The sequence below is a fragment of the Argopecten irradians genome, chromosome 5 (genome assembly GCF_041381155.1).
Source record: "Argopecten irradians isolate NY chromosome 5, Ai_NY, whole genome shotgun sequence".
Lineage (NCBI taxonomy): Eukaryota > Metazoa > Mollusca > Bivalvia > Pectinida > Pectinidae > Argopecten > Argopecten irradians.
The window spans coordinates 44621216-44646000 of record NC_091138.1 but is presented as its reverse complement, the minus strand read 5'-3'; the positions used below and the strand labels follow the sequence as shown (position 1 = coordinate 44646000).

Sequence of the window (24785 nt, the reverse complement as noted above, 5' to 3'; positions counted from 1 at the left end):
ACACAAAAAATAACATGAAATAATTTACTTCGCCTTTGGTGCATGCGCAATCATTACTTCATTCCATATAAGATATAGTGCCATGATTTGGATTTTTTCGGGATGCAATTAATTATTTTTCATATTTTAAACTTAAAGTAAAATTAGAAGCTCAAACCTTTCAATGGTGGTAATGGTGTAAAGTAAGTAACTTTTGTAACTGAAGAAAAATACTAAATCGTCTGCCCCTGTTTTTAATAGTGAAAAAACACCATTTGTCAGCGGTGGAGCATCTTTAAATTCTGTTTTTGTTTACATGAAAATTTAGCTGTAAATTATTACTTTCTGAAAGCAAAACTAGTCTTAACGTTTATTAAGTATTATTAAGCTAATTCAGTTCGATACAGAATGAGATATTATGAATTGTCTATATCAGCATGTATAACATGGAAAACAACGCTTATGCACACAACTTGCATCTCTTTTGCTTTGCTAAAAGCATGTATATATGTATATATATAGTGTACACGTATGTATATATTTTTTTTCTTTTATGGCAGACGTACCACAGCTTTCTTCCGCGACGGAAGCGTTGTAGTGGAACTCCAGACACAGCCTTATCTGTATCGAATGACAGAACATAACCCCCAATATCACTCCGGGATGTTCCCGGTGCTAATTTAATGGGGGAATCGTCCAGGGAAACACCGAGAGATTGACCAGCGGGTTTAACGTTAGATAAAAACTCTGGTATGTTATACAATATACGATGTAATATGATCATCAGTAGCATAAAAATATCATGTCAATTCAGTTTGGCCCCGGCCCGAGCGTTATCGGAAAATATGAAGCGGTCACGACTATATAAGGGGAGCATATGACCAGAGCAAACTTCGTTCCGATAAAAGTTCTTAAACTGATATCGGTAGGATATTGGGGTCTGGTACGAATCTCCAATACTTTGTTGTCAATTAAACCAAATATTCTGAGCGTAGATAAGTTAGTTACCATCGTGGTACTGAGAAAATTATTGGAGCGGTTTGTTTGTCTGTCATAAAATATTTGCTCAAAAACGTGTGTGTGGTTCATTATTGTGCCAGAAAGCCAAGGACAGTAGGTCTGATTTCCCCGTATTTATCTGTGTTATAACGTTTATCTTCACACGAAATGCATACATGACGACACAAACACCATTTTATTGTAGAATGATTGTCATTCAGTAGCTTTTATTGTCAATTTCTCATTTTATTATGCATGATAACTTACAGCGATAGGTGAGGGTAAACTCACACTTTATTAAAGAAAGATAACTCTTGCAATCTTCAAGTCAGTAACACGTACTCTGCCACACAAATCAAGGGAGAGCACTCCACCGCACTTCAGTATTTACAATCATACCAGATGGTAAAATGCATAGTTGAGTATAATAAAATATGTGTTAATGAAAGCAATGTACATTTAAACATCATACCTTACATCTAAAATTGATGAAAATATATTATTTTATGCGTAGTGAATGCATTAACATATATTATGTACAGCAATATATAAATAAAACACAAGAAATCCAGCATACAGAATTCACAAAATTCTCCAACATGTTATGTATTCAGTTCAGAAAAATTCATAACCTGTCGTTGAGATCACATTCAAGGCAATAATATCTAATCTCAAGCATTCCAACAAAAAAGAGCACTGAAGATTTGGCCGAATTCAAATCTGAGGTCCTAAAAATATCACCTCCTTGGCTTGGCAGAAGCTGTAGACTACATATATATTCTATGTTCTGCTTTGAATAAAGCATAGAAGCACATAAGCTTGGTATTGAAGAATATGTTATAACTAAGTCTATATTTTCCTCCCGGTTAGAAGATATATTTTTTGATGGTTTGTGATTTAGATTCACAGAGAGGATTTTTGTCTTTAAGCTGCGTTCCTTCAATATGGATGCTGTGAGTGAGTACTGTTCCTTAGTAGGAACACGTGTTCCGTTTTAATAACGCAACGCACTGATACGTTCCCAAGTAGAAACACATGTTTCGTTATTATAATCCATGTTTCTTTATAATAACGCACTGACATATTCCAAATAGGAAAACATCCTCCGTTATAATAACGCATATATGTTCCCAAGTAGGAACATATCTTCTGTTATAATAACTCACTGATATGTTCCTACATAGGAACACACTTTTCGTTATAATATTGAGCTGATTTAGGATCTAGATTTGCAGAGACGATTGTCTTTTAGCTATGTTCCTTGAAAATGGATGCTGTGAGGGAGTACTGTTCCGAAGTCGGAACACACCTTCCGTTATAATAACGCACTGATATTGAGGTTCTGTCGGAGTATCGAGTCCATCACGACCTGGAACACCACTTGTATATTACTGGTATCTGTTGCCGTGGTGAAGTGGGGGTATACTACCTTGGACGGATTGTGATTCTGGTTCTGAAAATCTCTCTGGATAAAACGTGCAGCTTGGTCCACATCTTTATCTGGTCCTGTAGTTTAAAAATAATTTTGAATTCAATTTTCAAATTTCACAAAAGCATTATTCATATCAATGAATTTCTCAGTTGACATCACTATACTGTACAAATATGTTTCATTAACTCAATCAGTTATGTTTCGTTAGGTTTAACATCCTATTAACAGTCCGTGTCCTCGACCATCATGAGTGCAAAGTGATGGGGGGTGTGAATTCTATATATTTTGGGAGGCATCGGTTTATAACTCGATCAAAGGTTACCTTCCATATAAAGAATACTGATTTGAAACATAGGATATACTTTCCTATCCGAGAATATTGTTAAGGGACGTAGAAAAATTTCTCAATAATTGCTTTTTGAAATTGGTATGTATGCATATCATATAATATGAAAATAGTAGATAAAATGTGGTCTCGCTAACGGTAATATTAAAAAAGGAATAACAGCATTATATTACATATCATGACTTTCGTATATATGCTTGTTGGATATTAAACTTGATGTGCAATTTGTGCGCTTTGAATTAATTTGACTCACCTTTATAATCTGTGAAGAAGTGACGTAAGTGTCTACCGGAATGTCGAATTTTGTCCTTAAAAAGGTCAATTTTGTTGAGGAAAAGAATCTGAAAAAAAAACCGATACATATGTTTGATAAATATAAACCTGCTCTGTATTTTTGCATCAGTTGCAAGAAATAAAAAATAATATGTCTTTCCTCCAATGGTTTGAACGTGAAAGGGACAAGATAATCTCCTTGGCGAATACCTTCGGAAATTTCGAACAGATATAATTATACCCTAACATTTGATTTAATCTAATACATAACATTTCAAAACGATTCCCATCACTCATCAACGGATTTAAACATATCGAACTTGCAAGAAATTATGAAAACTAGTAAACTATGGAATTATATGACCTTAATTTGAGGTCAATCTCATTCATTCGAACAGCTACATATACATCTTTATTACTAGTTACATTAGAAAGGAGGGAGTGAAATGCAAATTACAGAAATGGAAACCAATTTTAAAAGATTTAATCAAATAGCTACTTACCATAGTCGTTTCCCTAAAGAAAATATTATTGCACATAGATTTGAAAAGTTTTAAACTTTCCTGGAGTCGATTCTGTAAAAAAGATAAAAGATAATTATATCAAAATCCATATCGTCTTTCCTTGATAATAATTTTTTGTATATATCTTACTATTAAAATTCAAAGGTCTACATCCGAAAACTTAAATAGTTGTATTAGATATGAAATAGAAGAAAGATTTCTTTTGGAAAAACGTGGAACCAGGAATATTTAGATATTGACATTGCTATATGTAAAAGCATATGATTTTTCTGCTTTTAAAAATAGAGAAATCAGATAGATGTCTGAAAATATTGAATTCCGTCTGGCCAATTTTAAGCCAATGAGAGGAGAGGAAAGTGAAAAGAAACCATAAATGGTGCTACTCACCACATGTGGGTCCTCATACAGGCACATATCGTAAGCACTAAGAGCTGCCACAAACAGCAACGCGTTGACGTCATCAAAACATTGGATCCATTTCTTCCGTTCTGACCTTTGACCGCCAACGTCGAACATTCTAGGGAAAAAAAGAAAACGATTAGTGAACACTTTGATTGAATAACAAATATGATACACTTATGCCATCTGCAAATATTGTTGTATATATACAACTGATCAGTATCTATGGTCCGAAATTTGGTCAAATGTAATTTTGGCGCTAAACACATTATCACATGAACTTTTATTCCTTGTAGTTGTGCAATCAAGCGTAGAAAGAACATGAACTATTTTCTGGGAAAAAATGTCCCGACAATGGCCACAAGCCCTCTTTCTCTGTGTTTCAAGTCCAAATCCCATGTGTTGCAGTTGACTGGATGCCCATGGTTTATCTCTTGGTACTACGGCTTTCCACCACATCCAAAACTAGACACGTCTTTATTAATGACCCTGGCTGTTAATAGGACGTTAAACTAATCACTCCAAACCCAAATTTACCTGATGAGCATGTGGTCGATTTTAAAGCACGTCTCTATGATCCCAGTTGTCCGGACACGTGCCCGTAACACGTCCACCGAGGACGGGACAAAGTCGGGGTGACAGATTCGCTCAATGTTTTCAAAGTAGCTGTGGAAATAAACAAATCGAGTAAATAAACAGTCAATATAATATTGTTATCTATTTATATAAGTATGTATTTTTCCCAACACATTTGACAAACAATGTCAAAAGAATGTATTTCATGTGTTTGCATTCTGATCATTTCGTCAGCACTGCCGAATTGGAGCCAAGGGAAGTATCTCTAATAATTGAAATCAAGGGAAGTAACTCTGACAAGTGAAAGCAGGGGAAGTAACTCTGACATATCAGAATGTGGGCTGGACAATATGTATTTATAAACTTATTATACATTTACGTATTACGATAGAATAAAGATAGTGTAATACACTTACTATATAGCCGAGTCGTTAAGCTCATACTCGTACCCCCGGGACACGGCCATCCTGACCCCTCGGTCCTGCCACAAGGACCTGAGTGCACTGGTCATGTGTGGAAGCATCATGTGGTCCTTGTCGAAGCAGCACGTGCACGTTAGGATTGCCTGAGCACTCGCCTAAAACATTTAACATAAATCTCATATTTTTACAGATGTTATATTTCTCCCATTCTAATCGATCTAGAGTAACTTTACTGCGTAACACTCTGACGGAGTAAAACTAAAGGAAGTACCTATGATACTATGTTATATCCGAATGTTAAAACAAAATATGTTACATTGTTTGATTACCGAGTAAACGGTGAAATGTTCGAGTTTTTTGTTTATCCTCCTAAAGGCAGTAAGGGTCGTGTAAAGCCGTGCTATGTTTGGGAGGTAAGATAAACCGGAGTACCCGGAAAAAGCCATAGGTTGGCAATTTGTACTCGCAAGCCAGAGAAAGGGAGGTGTTAAAGTGTTGAAACAGTTCAACCGTGGTAACTGCGAAATTAGCTGAATACAAAGACAAAAAAGGGAAAAAGAATAAAAACCAAATGGACAAAGGAGGAAAGATTAGAAAAAATAATTTGTTAAGCTTTCATAACAAAAATAAATGTTTTTTTTCTGGTTATTCTTCTAGCGATAAAAACAGTGTTCATTCACGTCAGCTACAAGGCCAGAATGTGTTGAACGGATGTAAAATCGGTTAACTATACAAATGAATCAAAATAAATAAATAAGTTTTATCTTTCCATGCGATAAGCGGTCACATTCGTGAAATATATATGTTGCTACTAACGACGCCGTCCAAATGTCGTCGGTTTTCATATTTATCAAGGTCTGATCTCATCAATTTTCCTGAACTTACAGAAATTACAGTTCTAGAGGAAAGCATTTCAAAAGTTAAGAGTGTGGCTGTATGGGGGGACGGAGGGGTAATATAATTCTTTACCTTTTGTTATATAATATCATGTTAAGAAATTTGATAATTGAACTTGGGCTAATTACTAACTAACATTAAAACATTCAATCACCTCAACATGACATTTAAAAATGTAGTTTTAAAGTGAAAGGATGATATCAAGTTCATGTACAGGATGTCGGATAAATAATGTTTTCTTTCAAAATGTTATGACTTTTGACTTATGAGCAATAAGAAGGATGTACTGGTCCACTATGAAGACATATTAGTTAAAGTTTGGTTGTTTGAAATGATAAAAGGATATTTTGGTTCAGCTTGAAAAAATTGACTTCGTACTGACGTCACCAGTTTTTTTGGTTTTTTTTTTATATACAGTATATATATATATTTACGTACACGTATGTATAACCATTGTGTTGTAAACATGAATATGTCATTATCTTTTTCGTAGATTACGTGTTCGATAGTGTTTCTTTCAAATTTGTCGGTATTTTACAAGGACATGCCTTTTTCACTAAGACACGAGTTACAACTGATCACTTAATGGAAAGACATGCGATACCCCTTCTTTACAGCGGGCAGCACTTCAGATAGTCAGATATGACAGAAAGTCGCCCACAGCACATTTTTTTAACAATTATGGTTTTAAAAAACATTTCGCACACACGGGACTTTAAAAAGTCTAGATAAACACAGGTAAACATGCCATTTAATTTGAAAATGATCTTTAATCTGACCACTCCATTTAAGTATGGCCCTAAAATATAGTGTTACAATGTGTGAGCACAGGGACTAGTAATGAGTTTGGGGTATGGGATCGGCAAGATGTGTAAGTCTATTGCACAGGGACTGGCAATATAGTTTGGGGAATAGAATCAGCAATCTGTGTATTTCAATGCACATGGACTTGTAGCACAAGTTTGGGGGAAGGAAAATAGGCAAGAGGGGTGTATACTATTTGGGGAGGAAGGCTCGCCTATCCCCAAACTCATGACGTGTACCAGTCCCTGTGGTTATGTAGTTCATTGGTCAAACGTGCCCGATTTTTTGGATTGTCCAAGTTGATCCGTAACAGTCCCATACCAGTGAGAACATACTTCATAGATCCCAGTAAATTGTCCAACACGGCGGGCTGTAACAAGAAAAAGATAACATCTTATAAAAAGTACAAATAATGCAAAGAATATTTAATTTCTAAACATTTAATTTAGTTATGTGACGTCCATATTTAACAACGCGTCCGGTTTTGGCGGAGTGAGGTGGGGGGATCATCGACCAACGGTCAATGCCTGGCAATAGTCCTACGGGGACTTGGCATGAATTTTCAATCAATGGTTATTATAATTTAGTAGAGAACAAGCATTCATGGTATATCTATTCTAAAAGACCGCATGACTGTTATAGTTTGGCGGATTTTCCAGCAAGTTGTCAGCCATTTAATAATTTCCAATGATTTCTCATAATAAATATACGGTGGCAATAAATGCATTTAGTTTCATAAGCAATTCGAGCCATCTTGCAGAATAGGCGTGTAGCAACAACGCTTGAACAAGCATAGCTTTTTCTCTGAAATAATATAAATTACGGAAACATACTTTTAAAAATCTGTCCTGATTCGGACACAATCTTTCTGATAAAGCATGGTCGCACAGCGCTTGCATCCGTTCAGATTTCGGGGGAGAACAAGCATTCGTGGTAAAAGTATTACGAATAAGTATTTTCTAGAAATTAATCGGGCATTTTAAATGAAATCTGGTTCCATTTATAGATGGAACAAATACATCTGTAGTAGTATACTATGTTCGAGACATTACTTTTATATTTCTTATATAATTTAGATCACCGTCGAGTAACAATAATAATCAGACAATGCGTAGATGGTAATTAACGGGACACAAAACAAATGACAGTACATACTAAAAGCGGAATGAAAACGGAACATAGAAAAAACACAGAAACATATGAGATTAAGTTCAATATTTTCTTTGCCTTTTCTCTGAGCTTAGCAATCTCTGCATAAAACTTTTTTCATTTTGAAAAAAAAAATTGTAGCAAAAGAAATATTAAAACTGTTCATCTGTACTAGACCTGGCTACCTTGCACTAACAGAAGCTCACAAATTATTAAATGACTTTTAACAGAACAATTAAAATTGCGAAACAATATCGTCATAGCATTGTTTAATTTCCATATTCTGTCCAATCAAAGGGGTAAGCTTCCGCGTAGCCCACTTAGCTTTTTGGGAAGCTAAAATTTGTGGTATCATATTGACCATAGGTTTGAAATTCGTGTCAAGTCCCTGTGAAATACTTCACGTCCACCGATAGAACAACTAAGGGAAGTAACTCCGGCGGATTTAGAACATCGGGACTACAGGTAGAGATAGATAAATGATATATTAATACATGATAGGAATCTCGACCTTCGGAACAACATAGGTGCCATGTTCTGTTAAATACTTCTCAGAGAGACACAAAAGACCAAAGAAACATGTTTATAGATAATTAACGTCACGAGACGACAATTAACTTAATGACCCTAGGATGACAATACACTAGCAGCCTACACACCACAAGACACTTCCCTTTAAACCGAGGTTTTGGTGTTCGTCCTGTCACAACAGAACCTTGTGTAACACGTTTATTAAGCATTTAATAGAGCAGTGATGTAATTAAAAGCAGTATATTTGGGAAATTTTCGGTAATCGTCGGAAATGGATGATTTCCGGAGACAGACGGAAATTTTCAAAAGATGTAACGAGGTTTTCAAACGTGTTTGATACGCGTTTTCTGCGGGAGAAAATTTGATTTGTTTCTATAAATTATTTACTTGGGACTTCATCGATTCAACGAGTTATGAAAATAACTTATACCAACAGGGGTCGACGATTTCAGTATAGACGGATAGAAACATTAAAATTACCGTAAATGTGTCAAAATTGCAGTAATCTCAACAAGTTATTTTATACCATACACTTCCCTCACATATTCATTATCGAACTGAGCCGTCATACAATGAATGCATGCACAAATGTCAACGCAGTTAAGTATCAAAAGTGTAAAATGTTTCAGTATGCGTAGCAGATTCACAGGCTCTCAGAGATGTTATATATATATATATTGATACATAAAACATTCATTACCGGTTTCCGTCAACATCTGGACCCATTGATTATATCAATGAAACACACATGTTACATACAAAATATATGAATAACTGGCTAATACTGTAGCTAAACACAACTACGGCATCTATAGGCGAAAAATGCTAACTAAATTATCTCCGAGTGTATACTTAGATATAGTACATATACACAAAACCGATAGATACATGGGTATATATTATATGTTTTTCCCCCGTCACAACGGGTTCAAATGTAATGGACCAAAAGCTTTTCCCTGGCATACACCTAAGGAATATTTAAACCAACTATCAAAAAATAGAGATTTTAGTAAATAATTTTATCACTGAAAATATCTTAATGTCATTGACAAGTAGATTTTTAGTTAAGTTGTGCTTGATGATTTGATTATTATGGTATAACTAGCTCAAGATCATATTGTATTGCACATTAGATTTACGTGCTGCGAGTATCTTAGCCAGGGCTAAAACGACAAAAAGTTCAAGATGAATTACCATCATCATTAACATACGTTTCTTCTGATTTTAAGGAAAAGTATGATACAAAATGTAGCTAAATCTATATAATGATGATTTAAAATAGCGTTATCAATGATGTTAACTTTTTCGCCAGTAACAACGTCATAGCGAAACCATGTTCCCATTTAGATAAATAATCCTTTTAAAAAATCAAGCGAAGTGGTAAATGCATTAACATCTGAAAGGAAATCATTTAATATTTTATCACCAAAAAGGGATTTCAATCTCCATAGAAATAGTGAACGCGTATGACATTGCCGTAAGTTACATGCCGACATTAGGAGAGGGCGGGAGGGGTTTATACTCGGATAGTAATGGTCCCTTTATCCGGCGTTCACGCTTGAGATGCTCCAGTGTCTGATTATAAATACATAACGCGATGGCCATACGAGATCTTTAGGGCATCTGTCAAAAAGTGTAAAAGAGAACCTTGATTTGTACGGAAGTTCTTATCTACATAATTCAATTCACCGTCGAACCCGGCACAGACTCAGTATCATATTAAACATCTCTCTGACCTACAGCCAGGATGCATATAACAAAAGGTTTTATCGTTTAAGGTCGACTGTTACAAACAGATACTGGAACAAAATATTACAAGTCTGTGTCAAATCACAGGGACTAGACTCGAATTTCTAACAATTAGTCAAAAAATAATAAAATACATATTAATATTGACCACTGGTTGCAAATTCGTTCCAAGTCCCTGTGTCACTGTGTCAAATGAATGGAAAGCAAAGTCGCTATTTTTTTTAGCATAATGCTGATCTAATGACCATGAACAACAAAAATAACTTCGAATTTTGAAAAGAATTTGCTATTGGTAAAACATCTGCAGACCTATCGACCTTGGTCATAGCATTTGACCCATAGTAAGCTTCACCTAGGTATTTATACCAAATGCGATGTGGTACTTTTTATCTTACAAAACGCTCTTTATTGACCTTTAACGGGATGTCGTATTTATTGACATGATGACCTTGACCATGACCTTTGGTATACGCATTTTTTTTTTTTTTAACATTTAGCCTTCCTCCTCAGGATCACATTTCCGAGTCCCTCGCGATGCATGCGGTTGCCTACTTGCATTCTGAATTATCAGTGTTACTTCCCTTCGTTTCACTTCATCAGTCAATGCTGTAAGGCTGTGTTTTATGCTGTGGTAACTTCGGATTCTCCACAAAGCAATAACCAAGCACTTCTATAAAATGTAGCTGTGGGATGACGTAAAGCACAATCAAGCCTTCTGTGTCAAATTTATTACAGCATGTAATTATGTGTTATACCTCTCCAGGCTATTTTGATGGCTTATATATTCATATAAAACATTCGACGAACCTTGATGAATGACGCTAAAATTAGTAGTATGTATATATATAAAGTGCACCCAGACCAATAAAATACCAATAAACAATTATAAAGCTGCGAAGTAACGTTATCCAACACGAGAGACAGCTGTGGGAACTAGAACACAGACAAACGATGGTGTGAAGAAAATGCCATGCTAGATGTCATGTAATCTAGATAGTCTATGGTTCTCTTTTTAAAACGCATTGACCTTCGACCCGGAGTACGCATCGTCTTACAAGCATCTAAATATCACCCGGATCCAGTCGAGTCGTGGCGAAACCGTTACCACACGGTATGGTACATATTTAATTCATATACCTTTAGAGGTGGTCGTCACATTAATGTCATTTTGTTTTTCCGAGATTCTAAATCTAGACCTGACACCAGATTCGTGTATTTCGATATTTCACGGGTACTCCAGATTGTATGTCTAAATATAAACTAAGGAATCCTGACTATAATATTTCGCAAGAGTTCACTTTAACCACGAAACCTAATGCGTAAATTGACATAAAACTATAATTGACAAAATGAGTGGATATGGATGTGGATATTTCAAGCCAATTTGACGAATATAAAGCTTGTTTTTGTGGCTGTGTGATTGAGATCATGTCTTTAATCCCTAGTTTAATTGGGCTGGACTAACCGTTCCGTTGTGTATCGCTCATTTTAATCAATCAAAGTTACTTCCCTTCGTTTCACTAATTGGTGGCAACGGTGGGAATTGCAGGAAGTTAATGGATACATTCTATACACTACACATTGAGAGGTGATATCTACACGTCTAATACCTGTATACCATAAGTAGGTACACGGCAGAATGTGGTACATCCACACGTGGTCTCATCACCTCAGGGTTCCTACTACGGCGTCATCAGGTCATAAAGATCACTACGCCCCAGGACAACGGCACGTGGCGCCGCCAGAAACCGCAACGCACGTGACCCATGTTGCGCAAGAGAGAAAGATCATCTGTAGGCTAGTGGGAGTAAAGAATGGATGATTTGGATTAATGGAAGGGATAAAAGGTTCTAGATAAAGCAAAAACAAAAGGTCGATAGGGCCATTATGATAAACCTCGATGGTTTTTCTATTGGATTTTTGGTGTCTTACGTGCACTAGTACTGTAATGGTAATTTAAGTGCACGTCCTGTTTTGGTCCTAAAGGGAAAGCGGATTACAGGGGAAAAACCACTGACTAAAATAAAATTCATGGCAACTGCAGTCCATGTATCCTTCGAAATTACAAAATCAAAGAGGCGAGGGCTAATGGTAGAAAGTCGAACACCTTCACCACTCAGCCACTGCGGTCAAGAGGTACAGGCTAGGGCTAGTGGTAGAAATTCGGACAGCTTATAACCACTCAGCCAACACGATCAACAGGTGGATGGCTAGTTGTATATTGCAGGACACATTGACCATTCAGTGACCGCGACCCGCAATACTTTTGAAGTTGTCGGTATAAGTACAGCATTCGTAACTGACAATGAGTAATAAACAGACATAGCATTATATTGGTAATGTCGGCCATTAGTTTCATTCTGTGTCGTCACCTTGGTGTGGAGTCCAATGACGGCGTTGTCCATGATATGATAGGGGACAATAATACGATAGATCCTCCTCTACACCTACTTAGAACAACCCATTATGGACTAGTGCACACAGCCATAAACGATGTTTGTCAAATCTAAATGACCACTTGGACTTGTTACAAATACACTACACATCATGACACCGGTCATCGGGGTCATATACAGCTAAACATATATAGGTCCCGGTCATAATTTATTTTCTTATGACTTGAGTAAGCACAAAGTCAAGAATTGTACTAAACTAGGGCAAAGATCTAAAAGGGAATGACAGTTTTTATGATATGTATAACTAATGACAAAACGGAGAAAACAAACCGTTGCCGGTGCCTATGGTGGATATCTAGTCGCGTAATTTGTCGCAACAACAATAAGTTTATCGTTACGACAAACAATTGATCATAGATAATCGGACAGACAATTTCATAACAGATGGCCAGAGAAGTCACCGAGGCCTTAAGGGAATATATCGCTTATCGTTTGATATACATGTATACAGTAATGTTTATGAGATTATGAAGCTCATGGCTCAAAGTTATAAAGAATACATCGCTACGTGGAGCGAGATTTCGTGACATATCTGCCGCGTAATTGCAAATAAAATACATATGTATTAATCGTTTCCTTGCTTTGACAGTTTGTTCCAAAGGAAAAGATGACCTCTTAAGCATACTTTCTTAGAAAGAACTCGAATATTAGGATATATATATTATACGCCGGTGATTCATATGGACATGATTATTAATTATACATGTAGTTTACATACATGTATGCACTTGTACATGTATTTAGATCTGTTTTAACATTAATTTACATTTAATAAATAATGTTAAAAAGTTTTATAATATCATGACATAATTTCATAAACACGAGAAGTCGCCGTTATTAATCATGGTTAAAATCCGCTGCCTAGTCGACCACCTCTGTATAACGACCTTCTGCTTAATAAGACCATTTTTAAAGACTTGGGACCCAAATGACCAATTCCAACACAATTAAACCTATGTATATAGACCACCTGGCTATGAAAACAATTTTCCTCTGACTGTTGGACGGTCTTTATGGACATGTTTGACTGTAATTCTGGTTACAATCCGCTCAACAGTTTGGATAAGTAGCGTTTCAAATCTCATTCAGATATGGCAAGTGAGCTGCAAACATTACTCAAACTTTAACAAATGTGAAGATTACAAATTGTGGTTGGGTGAAACTAATCTTACCACAAGTTCTCAGACACACCTATATATTAGCGTATAACACATTATACGGCAGTGTATCGGATAAAAACTAATTGTACACCGTCACGGGTCACTAGCTAAGCGCCATTATACAGCCGGAAGTAACATCTGTAGCGTGTCTGCACGTATCTATACATTCAGAAATTGATATATTTAGCTCCTTTGAAATTCAATGATTACCTTAAAAGATAGAAGCTCGTCAAACGAGAAGCCTTCACTATGGATTATCTTCATCTGTTTCACCAGTGTGCTTTTCCCGCTCTCAGCCGCACCTAAAACAACAATAAAACATACAGCTAAAACCACAAAGAAGCATTTATTTATGGATTATCTTTTTCTAAAGATATTCAACACCAACAATACAACAACTTATAACAAAACATTTACTTTCATGCAGTGAGCAGTGAAAAACTTCTTATTTTCCGTGCTTGAATTTTTAATCAGCCCATTTCATACTTCAAACAATTCTGTACAAGTTTGAGTTTGTGTAATGTTTCTACTTGTTATGCAATTCATGTATTTAGGATGTTTTTATTCAGCTTATCATGTATTGTGTCATCCCGGAGATGACATGCGCATGTTCACATGGAAGTTCTGGACAAGTTATGCATGTTCACAAAGAAGTCATGATTATATGCAATGTTTGTTCACAACGAAGTTCTGTTCATGAAATATATGTTCACAAAACTGTAGGTCTGATAATTTAATGTTATTTCCAAAGACGTTTTGGTCATGCAATACATGTTCGCATAGAATTTCTGATCAAGCATTGCATGAATTTTTCATTAGAGCCCATATGTCCACATGAAAGTTCTGATTGTGCTAGCATCTTACACTGAGCACTACATAAATACAATGTATACTTTTCAACTTCGGTTGTATTGTTTATTATACTTGCAAAATAAAAGGAATAGTGAAATAATACTTGTGCATACAACATCTCACAAAAATACAATGTATGAACAATGAGGCTGGAGTTTGGACTTTCGTTTTCGTTTGTTTTTTATATTGAGGAGGCTGAAGTTTGTACTTTCGTTTTCGTATGATTTTATATTGAGGATGCTGAAGTTTGTACTTTCGTTTTCGTATGATTTTATATTGAGGAGGCTTAAGTTTGAATTTTATTTGAATCTATATATTGATCGCATTGAAAAATAACAGAAAGACAGAGTTTTACATTTGTATGAACACTTTAGACATCGTGAAGCTTAGTGATAGCAAACATAAGTGTCCGTAACCCATTAATAACGCCAAAATTCAATATTTGGTATTCCGCCAAAATATTTTAAGTGAAGAAGACAAAGTTTCTCCAAGAGGTCAGAGCAAAGATGACATGGGGATATTTGTTCACGAAGTCTGAATAAGGATTACAAAGTGAACCCAATATTTAAGCAACAGGGTCCAACTTTGAGGAAAAATCTAAAGTAATCCCTGTATTCCTGTCAGTCGGTATAGCTTAAGGCACTGACCCCAACATTTCAGCCGTAGGGTCATCGGAAGGATCACCCAGTGATCCGCTCTCCCGGCCAGAGCCAAGAGTGTTTTCGAGAGGGATTATAGAATAGCCACAAGAACCTCCCTCCCCATATGTAAATAAAGGTCTCCGTTATCTCCGGATAAAAGCCATTTAAAGCTACAGGTGAGTCCCAACAGGTAAATACTAAATATCTGTCAACACTGACACCGTATAACTAGCAATCTGAATAAACATTACACGCTATTATCTAGAGTTTACAAATATACCTAGTGGGCTACACGACTAACACTCCAGGGTAAATCCTCGGGACATAGGAGTCTATCGAGGACACGTGAGGTCTCTCCGGGACACGGAACTTCCAGGACACAAGGGGGACGCACTAAACCGGGACACATCGAGTGTCTCCAAGACGCAGAAATATCAGGAACCATGACACCAAAATACCCTGGCTATATGGCGGTATCTTTCCCGGGCCAAAACTACCAAGGACTTGTATAGGGTTGTTCCGTGAACTCTAATGTTCCTTTTGGGAAAAGGCACTTCTTAGGATGACACGGGGGTCTCCATGGTATATATACTCTAGTCTACGAGGACACAAATGGTTCCAACCAATATTAAGCAAATACCAGTCTTATCTTTATCTAGTAACACGGAGGAGGGGGGAGGGGGTCAGACAGTGCGATTTCATCGTATTTTTGTACCGTCGCCATGTTTGATACGGGTATCTACAGTTAACATAATCCGGTTCCCCGCTATGAATAAGGAGCCTACAATCACGAGGGGTTGAACAGGGACGACTGTTTATAATATATCAGAAATTACACCAGGGAAATTTGGCTACAACACGGACCGGTTAAGATAGGAAGTCAGAATAAAGGATGTATAAGAAATAAAACTTACATAAGATACCAAGGAAAAGGGGAAAGGGAAAGGGGGTGGTAAGAAAGAAAATCAAACGAGGAGTAGTACCAAAAATAAACTACATCTTTAGCGTCCGAGCTTTAATAGAGTATCCCGGGCGAGGGGCCTGAATACCTTAAGTGGACCTTAAATCGGACCATGGGACAAAGACATGGAGAGGACAACGCGGGGACCGGGTTACTAGGATTTGAAAAAGGAGAGGGATTTTCACTGGAAAATAAAATAAGAATTGGGGCTTTTCACTGGATAAGAAATCAGTCAAGTTACATGTATAAAGTATATAGGCATGTCAACATGTGTGTACATATGTCCTGGGGTTAGTTGTATATCCACTGGCGGATCTAGAGTGGTTAAATAGGCCGTTATCTGGTCAAAATCAACATTGAATTGGTGTGTTTTAAAGGTCAACACGTTAAGGCCATACAAAGTGAAGTTATTATGGTTTTCACAGTTGCTTGTAGTTAAATGACCATTCTAAGGCCTTATCAGTCTAATGTATTACATTCACTAGTATTTAAAATGATCATTATGCTTTTCAGACGTTTGATTTGATGGCTCATTCTTATCAAATGTTAAAATCAAATTTCCTGTGACTCGTCTACGTGTTTATGACGAAATAAGTATAGTGTAGGTGTTATACACAGGTATAAATCACCATTGTAATAAGTAATAGGTTTAAGGATATGATCAATGAAATATTATATATATGTTTTACTGTCCCGAAGACACAAATTGGCCCTACAAACACCTACGCGCTGGTGAATCTACAGTTTACACACACATGAACCGCGCTGGTAATCGGCTTTAAACAGTTTACGTCCTAATGAACACTAAATGGTGGGTGGCAGAAATGGGATTTCTTTGTTTTGATTGTAGATTTTCGGAGGTGATACCAGTCGATCTAGACATGTTGAAGGTACACCTATCATGTCGACATTCCACAAGTGAACTACCGTGACCTGCACATGTACGGAATTCCTCCCATATGATCTCATTCATAAGCCAGAAGTACTGACACCTCCGGTGTTAACTCGTCTCGTACCGATATCTTACGTCAGGTATATAAATAAAATACAAAAATCCAACTTTTTTCTATTTATACTGATTATAAATCAAAATATCTTTGAAATAAAAGCTATAACTGACGTCTTTAATGATATAATTTTGATAAATCTCTTTTTCGTACGATTACCGGTTTGTTTTCTCCCCATTAATCATCTCTGAAACACATTTGTCACTTCCGAAAAAACTGCTTTTCGCACCTGACAAACAACATTTCAAACCCAATAAATGACAAATCATTCCTTTAATAATCTTTCTGAACTAGACAAACAACATTACAGAAAGACCGACCTTCAGTACCCCAAGTAAACAGTAATTGACTCCATGAACAGGTTAATTTATCTATTTGAATTATATTTGAGAAACACGCTGGTCTGTTCCAAGGTGGTTGGTACATCGGAAAATACGAATAAATTAGTATATAGATCTGTACAGTATATCTATGGGACGAGTACCTCTCTGAGTTGAGTATCCAACAGCTATTACTTTTATGTCTTCAAGAAAATGGTGGCTTTTCGAATGAAATAAAACAACATTTAAGTAAAAATAAAGATATTTAGCATGATAAATCCTTGATTCCACCATATTGCTTCAATTAAGTTTAGAAACGCTTGTGGACATTTTTTAATACCACTTGTCTTCATTTCAGACGACCCCAGAAAATGGCATAAAACAAAAAGTTTGGCGACACCGTGCTCACTTCATCCTCAGAAACTATCAACGATAACACCCTATCCTTCATTCAGAAGCTAATGTTTCAGCATAAACTATTCACTTTAAGGTTCTTTAAGTGGCATTGATGGCAGGCCAGGCGTGAATAGACAATAACCAGTGAATTAGATACGGTACCCTCCCTGAATCGAGTCGTCACGGTGATCGCCACACAGGAGTTATGTTACATCAAATAATACATAGTACCATAGGGATGTTTACGTCGCGATCTTATCAATGAATGTTGCGTTCACACGCAACAATAGTAGATCGAGCTTTTTGGTAATTAGTTATATCGATGTCCAAAGGTAGCCGTTCTGTACTCATCTACCTCTGTCTTACTCATTTACTTTGTCTCATGTCTTTTCACTCCTTTAATTTACCCCATCTCGTTTTTACTCCTCTAATTTTGGCCCCATTTCTTTTGCACTCCTCCTATTTGCCCCATCTCTCCTGCACTAATCTACTCTGTCCCATCTCTTTTGCACTCATCTACTTTGCACCATCTCTTTTGCACTAATCTACTTTGTCCCATCTCTTTTGCACTCATCTACTTTGCACCATCTCTTTTGCACTAATCTACTTTGTCCCATCTCTTTTGCACTCATCTACTTTGCACCATCTCTTTTGCACTCCTCTAACAGGCTCCGATGCTCAATTAAGTGATTAAAGTGCGTCAATCTCCCACTAGTTTATTATATCTACAGTATGGTATTATACTGGTATTATATATGCCAGATATATATAGTGTGGCCTGAGATCGTTAATTTTTCGTCGGGAACTCCGGTGCTATTGTGATTTTGGTTTATTTATTTTGCGTCTATTGCGTTATTTTGTGCACCTGGCTATTTGCTTTGAAGTTCATGTTGAGTTGCTTTACTGTTTTGGCTGACATGTTTGAAATATAGCCATGGGCTAGTTGTAATACACATCAATGTCAGTACCAAGGACAACTTAATTGACCATGGTATATGATCATTGGTTCAAGATGGCTTTGGCCCCAAATAGAGCCGCATTTTCAAACTGGATGTTGGTGACTTTGATACCAATCCTCCATGGAAACATTAACAGAAAACCAGCGTCAAAGTTAATAAAGCTAACATGATGTGATGGATTATATATTCGAGCAAAGATCTCCATGCTAAGGAACACTAACTTGAAGCAGCACCTGCAGCTATGTATACCACACAGTATAAACTGTGCTTTGTGAAAAAGCGTAATGAACCGAAACCACTATAGCGCTAAGTAGCCGTGGGCTCCCACCATAAAATCAGCGTAACATGGAAAGTGTTTTATGTCGGCAATGTAAAACATGTTAGCTCTGTTTGTTATAATGAAGTCTATCCCCCTCCGGTCTCAAATAGCACGGAGCGGGGATTATATTTCGTCGAGGATTTAGCGAACAGGTACTCCATTGTGTTCGGTGAATGTAAATATTGGTATAAATTGATATTTGTTGTAACGAAGCTAAAGACGGCACAGCAGGATGATACAGCATAAGCAGGACACGTGTTGTAACTTTTAAACCTTTTCAAACTTTTTGGAGTTTGAGTATTCGTAAAAGAAATCGAGATCTCAAGAAAAAGATGTGCATTGATTTTTCATATTGCGTAAGAATCCTTATTTGCTTTGCTTTTGTACTGTATCTTCAGACACAGACAGAAGGTTTACAGGTATATCTTTATGTACATGTAATTATTGTTTATTTTAGGATGTATCGAGAGTTGCCGGAAGCAGAAGGACTGAGTTCCTGGAGAGAAAAAAAAACACCCAATAATCAGTACCTGGTATTGCTCCGAGTCTACCTAGATACCCATATGGGAAACGGCTATAGCACAGGGACCTGGCACGAAAATTTTTAACCATTAGTATACATATATATATTATAGTATCAAGGGTATGAACTTGGCGGTCGAGAAAAACCGACCTATTTTTTTAAAATCGTGATTATTTTAATAAATAGGTTTTATACAACATTGACGGATATCTTACCTTAAAGAGAAATAATTTATCTTTCCATTGAGTGTTTGATGAACAAAATTGGCCAAGTATTGACGAAGTTATGGCTTGATGAATCGGGAAATTTACGATAAATATGCTAGGTAGACATTTCCTTGTCCGGTAGAAATGTCGTCACGGCTCTAATGGGTACCTCAAAAACCAAGCCAAAATCACAAAATCTACGCTTGTGGTGGTAAACAGTACCCATAACTGTGTTCATCCACAATCTCCTTTGGAGGTGTCATGACCCGTACTTTGTAGAAACTCCATTTAAACATCGTGTAGCTCACTTACTTTAACCGTCACCGCCATGTTCATTTTTCTCTCGGAACGCTTCTCGACTTTACATATCGTGACTACATTATGCAAATTATGTAGTGTTGTGCTTGTGAGTAAACTCGAGAAGCGTTCCGAAGAACAAATGAACATGGCGGTGACGGTTAAAGTAAGAGAGCTACACGATGTTTAAATGGAGTTTCTACAAAGTACGGGTGATGACACATGCAAAGGAGATTGTGGATGAACACGGTTTATGGGTACTGTTTACCACTACAAGCGTAGATTTTGTGATTTTGGCTTGGTTTTTGAGGTACCCATTAGAGCCGAGACGACATTTCGACCGGACAGGGAAATGTCTACCTAGCATATTTGTCGTAAATTTCCCGATTCATCAAGCCATAACTTCGTCAATACTTGGCCAATTTTGTTCATCAAGCACTCAATGGAAAGATAAATTATTTCTCTTTAAGGTAAGATATCCGTCAATGTTGTATAGAACCCATTTATTAAAATGATCACGGTTTTAAAAAAATAGGTCCGTTTTTCTCGACCGCCGAGTTCATACCCTTGATACTATAATATATATATATGTATACTGTTAGTTTTAAAAAATCGTGCCAGGTCCCTGTGGGCTATAGTGTCTATATAAAATCAGACACGTTAACCACTAAGCCACTGTCATTGCAATACTGACCACAAGGACCTGGCATGAATTCCAGTCAACGGTCAATATATATGGATACTATAATATATATATATTGACCGTTGGTTGGGATTTGTGCCAAGTCCCTGTGCTACTGAGAGTGATTTAAGAATACGCGTTTTAAAATATTGACGCTAATTTAAATAAGTTTACATATGCAATGTTTTGTTGACCATGTATGTGTACGTGTTATACAGCAGATCTGCTTCGGGAGGGTGTCGTGTTACGTTAATCCGAGCTACTACAATTGTGAGATAGGGAGAACCACGTATACATACTGTACATGTATATCGTATAACGTCTGTAGCTTATGTTATCGGTATATATGCTCTGAAAATCAATTTAAAGATCTCCCCAAACAAAAAGCTTCTCTGCTAGAAACCTAAATCCAAGAATTGATTTTTGACTGCACGTGTATAATGTATATGAACAGGTAAAATATATATCTTGATATATAAACAGCTGAAAAAATTGCAGGGACTTTGCACTATTTTCTTAACTTAAAAGTACACTAACATTCCCTTTTCACTGTATTGCTTTTAACTTTTTATGTGTTGATCGTACCCGTGACAGATTTTAATCTCTTTTGTCGTCTTAAAAAGTTTTAAATCCCTAAAACTGGGATGATCCTAATCTTGTTAGCACGTCAAATGTTGGGTAATATGCTTAATATTTTGAGCTTAATACCTTTAGTGATACAGTGCATACGTAATTAACTTCCTGTGTAGCTTAAAGCTATAAGGTACATGTATATCCTATATATTCATATTACCGTATTCATGTAGGTTGCACTCGATTTGCACCCTGCATGAGGCCGGGGTAAGTTGTTCACCCCTAGGGTCGGGGTGGATATATCAGGTATATTGAGGGTCCGTTAAACATTTCATTTTCATATTTTAAGGACGAGCTACATTTATGTAATACCTGACGTTGGGGTCGGGGTAGACTACATTATGAGATAGGTTCGGGAACCTACATGTAGTTATATTAATTAACACTCATGGGTTTGGGGATATATTCTGGTAGGCTTTACCTAGGGTCGGGTACCCTACTACACTCAACCCCTGGGGTTGGGATAGGCTAAATATATCAAGTGTCGGAAAAACACTAGCTCAAATATGGGGTAACTGTACGTAAGTTTATCAAACCATATTATACCCAGTTATGGTTGGGGTAGTTTTATAACACTTACCCTGATAGAGATACGTAATGTATAAGGTCGAGTATAGGTACCAATGCTGGCACCCCGCGGGGTCGGGATAGGGTTTTTTTTTTTTTTAAATATTTTGAAAATGGGTTCTTTGGCCTAAGTTTATAAACCATATGAAGGAAGGTTTAATGGTTAGTTGTATAGTCCCACATTAATTCAGTAAACCCAGATGTACACGCGATAGTGGTGTTGCTATCATATTTCGGAAATAATTTGGTCCTATTACCAGTGATTTGGTAATTTGCAAACATTCATGTAAAGCTTATATCGATCAATGTTATATCGCACATCCAGACAAGCTGTGTTGACCTACTTGAAGACTTACCTAGGAGCAGTATCTTGATGACATTCTGGTCCTGTTTTGACCAATTCTGTAACTGTCGGTCAAGATCATCACTACGGGCACGCGCCTTTAGCTCTTCCTGATCCAGACTTAAGCATTGCCCCATAGTAACACGCGACTACATGTTTTCACACTTGCTTGTAAAGTTGTACTATAGTATCACTTGTAATTCACACACCTCGGAAAACTCACGTGGAGAACTATCAACATCATCAACCCATAACTCCAAATATGGTAATATCCAAATTAGAAGAATAATATCACGTGGAGGTTGTTTGAGAACTGGTCGTTATTGACAGTTAGTAGACTAATGAGCTACACAGTTAACTGTCATGATCGTCTTCCGTGTATGTCCTGTGTTTACACTGTAATCACCTGTCTGGCTGTGTGATCGCCTATACATACACATCGCGTGTATTAGCCCAAATTTTAATATGTAATAGGGTCAGTAGGCGGTCCTAAACGTCAGAAGGAGGCTATAGGCGGTGTATTGGGAATTAACTACCAACAGTTAATAAACAGTCCATTGGTTCCGGTTTTGCAATGTTTGTTATGCAAATCCATCCTTCTTTTTATATTTCTATTTGTTTATCATTTGATCAATATGAAATCAAACAATTTAAAACAGAGTTCTTTATTTGCAATAAATTTAACAGAAATTCGTTTTCAACATAATAAGGACACACATGTTGGAATTGTGATAAACATGACGTCTTTATAGTAAAATTATACCAAGTCAAATTCATCATATGATCGCAATGATAGGGCCATTTCCCAGCGTTTAAATTTCAAAATGTTGTTTTTCTGAAGGTTTTTAGTCGCCAGATGGAATTGTGGATTGACATACGTGAGACAATGTGCCAATAAAAGACCTGTTACTAGGTCAGCTTTATATGATGTAGTTGTGCCCCGTTCGGGATTATGTTACACTGTTTGATATTATTGTGAAGGAGGTTTCCATTGTTGGTTGTATGCTGGAAAAGTGAAAATATACGCGGGATAAAATTTACGCTATCTATATTCGCTATTTAGTCGCAAAAGTTTTCCATCACACAATATTTTGCGATGCAAGCGTATTTCGTTGAGCAGAAACTCTGAAAAACTAAAAATAAAACACAAACAACGTCCATTTATATAAAGAATCTAGAATGCGAATTTGAAATTAAAAAACCGCGGATATTGACACATTTACAGTATACACTAGTGTAGCACGAATGATAACTTGATAAATGTTCAATATTATTGTGTTTTGATTACGATTCATAAATGTTTTGAATTATCATATTATAGGTATAGATATATTATTTGCTCGTATTGATGTTATTTATATGTGAGTGTATCTAACGAGTTGATAGTCAAATTATTTCTAGTTTTTCTACAATTTGACACACAGCCCGTTTGAATGTTTAATGAGTGGGAATAGCTACACTTCAGTTGTAAGTAGTGTTTCAGTATTTGATTACAGAAAATAGAAGTTGTGAGGTTACTTTACAATATAAAATTTATCACAACATTCAGATTACTGTAACCCAACTTGTTTTCGAGTGCGATTTGTTTTCGCAAATTTTGCGATCCAAGTAAATTCTCGAAAATTTGTCTCCGTAAATTAATATCTACTTCATCTATATTGATAAGAATTATCATTTAATTGCTAAATTCGCGAATACTTATCTTCGCAAATTTTTGCGAAGCAGGTAAATTCGCGAAAGTTGATATCCGCATCTTTCATAGTTACATTGAAAGGTATTTCCATTTAAGCAATGACACCACTATCTTTTTATTTTATCTGGGTATGAAAGAAATTTTGTGTGCAAACCTTGTGGATCCGCTACGCGTATCAAGAATTTGCAAACAAAATTTGTTTCATACCCCGATGAAATTAAAAATTGTGACATCAATGCTTAATTAATTTTCCAGACTATTTGATATAATGTAAAACATTTACACGTACGATTCCATTGATTTTTTTCAAGGAAATATTTTTTTTCCAAATCAATGCGCAACAGCAATGTTTCTATTATGACGTCATGATAACGTCGGGTTTTCGCGCCATTCTCGTTTTATTTTTTTTTCTCATAGTGCTGTGAAAAAAAATAATCGGCCAATTAGAAAGCCATATTTAGTATGAAAAAAAGAGAAAATGGAAATCTCGAAATGTAGTAGTCGGGAAAGAAAGTTTATTTACATTGATTAATTTTAGCGTTTTGATGTGTTGCTGATATATCGCTGAAATATCACGACCTTTGTTTATTTAGGCTCGTGCCATTGAATGGGGAAAATAAGGTATTCCAATGTCACCATGTCCCAAAATGCACATGTTTGATATGATTGAGTGAAAGAATTGTACGTCGA

At 36.4% G+C, this 24785-nt stretch overlaps 1 protein-coding gene across 1 annotated transcript; it reads right to left on the bottom strand.

Moving 5' to 3' along the window:
- Positions 1-1172: 1172 nt before the first annotated feature.
- LOC138323986 (guanine nucleotide-binding protein G(o) subunit alpha-like) lies at positions 1173-22837 on the bottom strand. The gene is made up of 9 exons (XM_069268955.1): positions 22416-22837; positions 13907-13998; positions 6929-7021; positions 4945-5105; positions 4490-4618; positions 3941-4070; positions 3533-3604; positions 3010-3097; positions 1173-2484 (listed from the first exon to the last, which is right to left on the bottom strand). Exons 1-9 carry the CDS (start codon positions 22537-22539, stop codon positions 2294-2296), a joined length of 1080 nt encoding a protein of 359 aa, XP_069125056.1. The 5' UTR covers positions 22540-22837; the 3' UTR covers positions 1173-2293.
- Between the last annotated feature and the right edge of the window lie 1948 nt (positions 22838-24785).

Coding starts and splice junctions, on each gene's coding strand:
- LOC138323986 (XM_069268955.1), bottom strand. CDS start 22,539: ATGGGGCAATGCTTAAGTCTGGATCAGGAAGAGCTAAAGGCGCGTGCC. Junction 4,071..4,489: donor ATCGACCACATGCTCATCAG/GTAAATTTGGGT, acceptor TTTTTTCCCTAG/AATGTTCGACGTTGGCGGTC. Junction 3,098..3,532: donor TCTTTAGGGAAACGACTATG/GTAAGTAGCTAT, acceptor TTTTTTTTTCAG/ATTCTTTTCCTCAACAAAAT.